Raw genomic sequence first — 7269 nt, 5'->3', positions numbered from 1 at the left:
TCTTGTCTACTCTTATTTGTGTTTTCATCTATATAATATTTTACAGTAATATGTCTACTTCCAATATTTAATGGTATCTGTATTGGAACAAAATTGAATTTATAAATTACCTTAAGAACAACTGATGTTGATAATACTGAGATTTTCTTCCTAAGAATATGATACAAATTTTCTATTTGCTTATGTCTACATTCATATATTTCATAAACTTTCTATGGTTTTTTTCATATTCTGTACATGTTTTTATAATATTTATTCCTAGATGGTTTATTTTATTCTGCTAATAGGTAATTTGAGACAAAATGAAATTGCAAAGTGTTCATTTGAGTAAGAGCGATTGATAAATTATAGAACATCAGACTGAAAGATATTTAGTGTTTCATTGACAGTGTAAAAAGCAAATATTTATTGGAAAAATGTGGAAGCAAAGAAATCATTTGATTGGTGGCAGCACCTAATTTTTTTTTTTTGTTTGCTTTTTGTTTGTTTACCTTGTTGGACATTTCCTATTTATATAAGGTTGTTGGCTACTCCTGATTGGCTGAGTTTCACTCCTGTTTTTTAAATAGGCAGCTACAAGAAATAATTTAGGTTTTGCTTATATTTGCAAATCAATCAAGGTTGAGATCACTTATGAGATCTAACTGATTTTGTCTGCTCAGAGGTTGCTAAGACCTGATCTCCATTTTAATTTACTTTAACAAAATTTCTGTACTTGTATTTTCCATCCAAACTGTAACTTATAAATTACTATTGTTGTACATATATAGGCCCATGTTGTGCATGCTTTGAAGACATGTCCCGCTTTCAAACTCATTTGTAGAATGTTGTCATTACATTTACCCCATTGATTGGAATGATAAACTGCAATCTTCCAACTACAAGAGCTATGAGTTCAGAGTAAAGATGAAGCAGAAGGGAAAAGAGTTCTCCAACCCACACATGCAGTAAAAACAAACTTCATATGGATAAAATGAGTAATTATCTAAAATTTAAAATACCCTGAAAACATTAATGTTTATCTCATTACTATGTAATATGAAAATTACAAGACAAAAAAACCCAAAGACTTTTATTTTTAAAATAGAAATTAAGCTATTTATATGACAAAATAGTCCATAATTTAAATGTAAAATGCCAATAGGAAATATATGAAATAAAAGAAAATTATATGTAAAAGTCATAATGCCTGTATTAGATTTAATATCTTACAATAAAAGAAGTTGATACCTACAAAATGGAAGAAAGTTTAAAATTAGGTGGATGTTATAAGTCTGGTGAAGAATAAATACATATGTCAATAAGCATTTAATGTATTTTGTCTTAGATTTTATGTGAAATAATAAAAAAGCAAACAAACCACTAGCATGGTAATTTCACCCTGATTGCATCAAACTGAAAAAAATGCAAACATTTTTCCATTAGAAGGTGAATTTATGGATTAGCCTCACGCTGCATTCAAGCACTTTGGCCAGGACCCAACACTCATTGCCAAGAGTCAGCAGGCTAGAAATTTGCTTTTAAGATGTTCTCCAGCCTGCCACCAAGACACTTTGTCCTGACTATTTCTTCAACCCTGACATAGGTTTTGCTGATATAAAGGCAAACCCAGTTCTATGCCTACCAAGCATCTATGTGGCTAGAACTGCAAATTGAGCATTGAGGCATTAGGTAAGAGGTCTTCCCAGGTTTCCAACCAGACTTTTTAGATTTTCCTGAAAATACTGACTTTGTCTTTTTCAGACCCCATCTCCAAAAGGGAATCAGAGAGGGGGTCTGGAAGCCACTCAGAATCTCCAGACTCCTCCCTAGTAATAATGGACTTGGATACAAAGAGGCAACCTCCTGACCTCAAAGACACCAACCCAGATTCTGGGCATTGAATACCTGGCTCCCCATGAAAGACCTCATCTGACTCACATCAAAGCCCGCACTCTTCTTCAACATTCACCTCCCAGACACGTTCCAAAACAGCTCATCAGAATTGTCTTGAGATGAAACAAAAGGCGATGAAGCTCCAGGTTTGGAATGCCTGCCTCATTCCCCACCTCCTGAAAAGTCTGCACCTGCTAGTTAGAGCTCTCACATCTTAAGGAGCTTAGCCTCTCAGAGTGCATCCTCTAACAGGACCTCCTGGCCTTTTCCTCCTTACAGGAGAGTGCCCAAGAATAATAGGGAATACATGGCTGCCACTCTCATATGACTTGGTTGACTGATGAACTGATGTCCGAGGAGAAAAAAAATATGCAGGCAACAGCCTGTGTCTTGTGAATCCCTGTTTCCCCAGCTGTGATGCCTCTGCAAATGGAGGGAGAATCCCCAAATAATATTGGGTGTTGGACAGACACTGCCTAATAAAATTAAGTAAATTTAAGGTGACTTGAAGGGGAATTTATCATATGTCATATACAAAATTTTAGTTAATGAACTTTATTTAAAAACAGTCACAATTTGTAAGGGCATTAAAATATAAATTTAATAGGAAGCTATGAAAATTATCTGCACTTGCTATGTAAATGATTGAGTTTGGGGTAACTATCTGAAGGCCATGAGCTTGAAAAGATATCTGATACTTAATTTCATAAGGCATTTACTTGCAAATGGTTGTCATTTTTGCTCTTATGATATGAAAATTTTTTCTTGTGAACAGCATTTCTCTAAAAAAAAAGTAAAATTTTTTCCAGTTTTGGTTATTAAAACAATAAAATTGCTCAGTTTGTTATTCTTAACCAAATGCTCCTACAGATAGCACATAACATTCATGCTTTTTTTTTTTCACCTTAGATCAATTGCCTTTAATTTTATTCATCAAACTATATTTACTGTAGATAGACATTGCTGCTGTCATGTGCCCTATGGATTTGTACTTTGTTAGAAATATGAATTCTCAGGCTGAGTGTGGTGACTCACACTTATAATCCCAGCACTTTGGGAGGCTGAAGTGGGTAGATCACCTGAGGTCAGGAGTTCAAGCCCAGCTTGGCCAATGTGGTGAAACCCTGTCTCTACCAAAAATATAAAAAATTAGCTGGTATGGTGGCATGCACTTGTAACCCCAGCTACTTAGGCTATTCAGGCTGAGACAGGAGAATCACTTGAACCCGGGAGGTGGAGGTTGTGGTGAGCTGAGATCATGCCATTGCACTCCAGCCTGGGCAACAAGAGTGAAACTCTGTCTTAAAAAAAAAAAAAAAAAAAAGAAAAAGTATTCTCAATCAAAACTCAGAACTATTAAATAAAAATCTGGATTTTAAACAATATGTTGAGGTAATTTATATGCACTTTAATGATTGATAAGTGTTGTAATTCTATTCTTAAAAGGGGAAAAGTTTATATGAGTGTATTCATTTGTCAAAATGTACAGTTCAGATTGTACCTTGCAATGAATATATATGTTATCCAAAAAGCCTAAAAAATAATGAAATTGGGGGGAAATGGCTGGAAGTATAGTAGCTGTTAAAGCTGGGTGACAGGTCTGTTATACTTTGTTTGTATTTTGTATGTTTTTGATGTTCTGTAATAAAACACTTGTACGAAATTACAAAGTTAACACTTGGCTCTTAAGATCTTCATTACCTTTGGGACGGAGAAAGTGTCAGGGGCATAAACAAGTCTGATTCTTAGATACACAAGTGTATTTATTTTGTAATAATTCATCAAGCATTCCATAAATGTTTTGTGCCTATATTGCTGTATGCATATTATACATCAATAAAAATGTAAATAGTACATATTTGCATAATAGTCCTAAATTAATATTTTAGAATAATAGTAATGTTTTGTTTTGTTTTAAAGTGGGGCATGTTCACTCAGGACATCATAAGGTGTATATTAATGTTCCAAGTTATTTATTTATGTTTTAACTTTTGGGTGAGCCCTCTAGGTCTTTTAATTTTTACCTCAATATAGTTAAGTAGCATGGTTTTAACTTTTTGGAATGCAGCTTTGTTTTCAGCAAGGTTCTCCCCCAAGAATGATGCTCACCCAGGCCAGGGCACACAGCACAGTGACCTGCGCACATGATGCACTGAGCACACACGGAACTGGGTGAATCAGGACCGGAGCGAGCAGCAGAGCCTGGGTCTGCAAAGTAAAGTTAGTAGAAAAAGCAGGCAAGATTGAAAGGTCACAATTCAGCGGCAAATGTTTTTACATTCATTTGAGAAATCCTTTCTAACAAAAGCTGCTGGTTAATCCATGGTTTTGTGACTTGCCTACACACTGTAATCATCTGGAGAACTTTAAACCATATTGTTTTTCAGATCCAACTCCAGGGGTTCTGATTTAATTGATCAGTTACAACTTGGGTTTAAGGAATTTTTAAAGGTTTTCTCCCCGCAGGTGATTCATATGCTTCAGGGATAAGAAACACTGGATAGGAGTGAGGGATGCTTTAACTGTGAGGAATTTCCATGTACACTTCAGGATTTGTCCCATCACAACTCTGGAGATTGAGGTCTTAGAAAACATTCTTGCCCTGTTAAAAATTAAAGGATGGCTTCAAGACATACTTAGCTGTTTGGTTGCATTGTAGAAAAAGAAAATGTCTTCTCCAGAGATCAGTTTTTGGAGATAGGGTTTTGCTCTGTCAGTCAGGCTGCAGTGCAGTGGTGTGATCATGGCTTACTGCAGCCTTGACCTCTCAGGCTCAAGTGATCCTCCAGCTTCAGCCTTCTGAGTAGTTGGGACTGAAGACATGCACTACCAGGCCTGAGTACATTTTTAATTTTTTTTTTTTTTTTTTTTAGAGGTGGGGTCTCCCTCTGTTGCCAGGGCTGGTCTCAAACTCCTGGCCTCAAGCGCGCCTCCCACCTCAGTCTCTCTAATAGCTCAAACTACAGGCACAGGCAAGCATGCCTGGAGTCTTTATTAAAATGTAGCTACTTGAAAATTTAAAATTCATATGTGCCTCACACATTATTTCTTAGAGAATTGCCTCCTTTTTGAAATCTCAGGCTGCCTGCTCTAAAGCCTGCATGCCAGGAAAGTAAAAAATCTGAAATTTAAAAATGATTGTCATTATATTGCTTCCACGTATGAATAACATATATGTGTTATTCTTTTAAAAAATAACCTTACATACAAATGTAAATGCAAATCTTTTACAGGCAGGGCCAGTTTTCAGTGCACAGAGGAAATCCTGCCAGAAAAGAAACCAGGAAAAACCTATAATTCTTGCTTTATTCAACCAGTGACAAACCACATATGTCACTCATGGCCTGAGGGGGTGGGGTGGGGAATTGAACTATATCCAATCATAGCTGCTGGAGTGGAAACTATCTAATCAGGTGCACCGCTGGAGAAGACGGAGCAGCTTTTTGGATCTAGGGGGGCCTTTGTCTGTCGCCCCAGCCAGAGCTCAGGGCACTAGAGCCACCTCAACCTAATTGTTTGTTTTTTAATTATTTTAACACTCCAAAAGAGAACTAGTTTTCTCATGCATTTTCCAAATGTGTGGCAAGCAGAGCCTCAAATCTACCACCCTGTTGCCCCAGCCTAACTCTGGCTTGCAGTCAGATTTTAAATTTCCAGTTCTTTCCTGACATTCACCAACACTAACTAACCTTGTATAATTCACAACATTATCAACTTTTATTTATTGTACATTTGAGACACGGTATTTTAAGTCTTCATTGTTTCAAAAAGTAGTGGATGGCACTTTTTTGAAAAAGATTTTTCATTTGTAAACATTTTACAGGAGATGAAAGCAGAGAATAATCCCCTGACACTCTCCTGTAAAAAAAAAAAAAAAAAAAAAAAAAAGCAGAAAACCTTTGTGCCCCTTCCTTTAATCTTCCATTGGCACAGACATCTCATCAAAATGTCTTTGGCTTGAGGTTTCACTTTGGAAACTTCACAGGGCAATACATCCTCAGCCATTGTATGTGATTTTCTTGGTTTTGAGTTTCAAAACTGTCTGAGGATTCCCCAAGATGCCAGCAGTGGCCATGGCTCCTGAAGTGTCTAGTAAATAGCATCACTTATGTCATCTCCTCTCAGGGAACAGCCCAAGGTATGGGAATGCAGCCTTTTTTTGTGCAGTGATTGGATGCACTGTGCCTGGAAGAAATCTCCAAGTGTATCATTCCTCTAAAAGCAAACCCCTTTTGGGATTTTCTTACCCCAATGCTTAGCTTCCATTCCTTAGAGACACATTGTAGGCCAGGCAATTGGATGCTGGTATTGAGGAAAAAATGTTTTCAGATTGGTGAAGGCAGAGAAAATATTTCAAAGGACAAAGAAACACAACTCGGTGAGGCAGTGAGAAAACCTGCAAAGCAAAATGCACCTCAGGGACACAGAGGAGCACAGCATAGCGGATCCTGGTAGGACGGTCATGACCCACTTCATTGAACCAGATGGGAGTGGGGAAAATGTTCCAAGTAATTGAATGGCTTGACACTTGGGTCAGATATGTCTGTGTTTCAGTCAGCATTGTCACCTCCTAATTTTGTCACCTTGAAAAGATTTTTATACTTATTTTAACTTCAGTTCTTAATTAACTAAATTAAATTTTATCAGTAGAGCTTGAAAGATATGAAAATATTTATAAAGCACATTAAGTTGAATTTTGAAAAAAATTAAGTAGTAACATATTTCATTGTCAAAAACTGTTACTTACCCCTATTCCTTTAGCAGAGTGAGTGTAGTGTGTTTCCCGGGTCTGTTTTTTATTTGAGAAGTGATTTCAAGAAGAATCTCACAGCGTACTGTTGGAAATACTACCAGGTGTAAAGATAGGGATAGTCTCTCTTCCACTATGGTGGTAGGAAATAAATACATATCCACAAGCACCTGAGGTAGATTAATTGTCAAATTACATAAATTTATCACAACATCAGTTGTTCATTTTTTCAAAATAGAGAATTTCTGAAAGTGAATATCTCTGTTCCACATGCTGCTATCTGGATGTTTGAGAGTAATGTTGTTTTAGGAGCTGGGACTTGGCATCTCCTGGAAGAGTTCATATATGATTAATTGTTACTAAATGATTTGTTATGAAAATAATTAAATTGCATGCTTATTTTTTTGAAAGGGGTAGATACTTTGGCTTTTCTCATTGAGGTATAAGATGTAAGCCCCTTATAATTTTCTCCCTTCCTCCTTTTCTTTCTTTCTTTTTCTTTTTCTTTCTTTCTTTCTTTCTTTCTTTCTTTCTTTCTTTCTTTCTTTCATTCATTCTTTCTTTCTCTTTCTTTCTTTCTTTCTTTCTTTCTTTCTTTTCTCCTTCCTTCCTTCCTTCCATCCTTCTTTCTTTCTTTTCTTCTT

At 36.3% G+C, this 7269-nt stretch overlaps 1 protein-coding gene across 1 annotated transcript; it reads right to left on the bottom strand.

Annotated features, from left to right (window-relative positions):
* Positions 1-2106: 2106 nt before the first annotated feature.
* LOC126929769 (uncharacterized) lies at positions 2107-6783 on the bottom strand. The gene is given in 4 exon segments (XM_050746431.1): positions 2107-2247; positions 2250-2287; positions 6619-6678; positions 6681-6783. Coding segments are annotated over 4 exon segments (342 nt in total).
* Positions 6784-7269: the final 486 nt, after the last annotated feature.

This window comes from Macaca thibetana, chromosome 10 (assembly GCF_024542745.1).
Source record: "Macaca thibetana thibetana isolate TM-01 chromosome 10, ASM2454274v1, whole genome shotgun sequence".
Taxonomy (NCBI): Eukaryota; Metazoa; Chordata; class Mammalia; order Primates; family Cercopithecidae; genus Macaca; species Macaca thibetana.
This window is presented reverse-complemented; position numbering and strand designations above follow the sequence as displayed.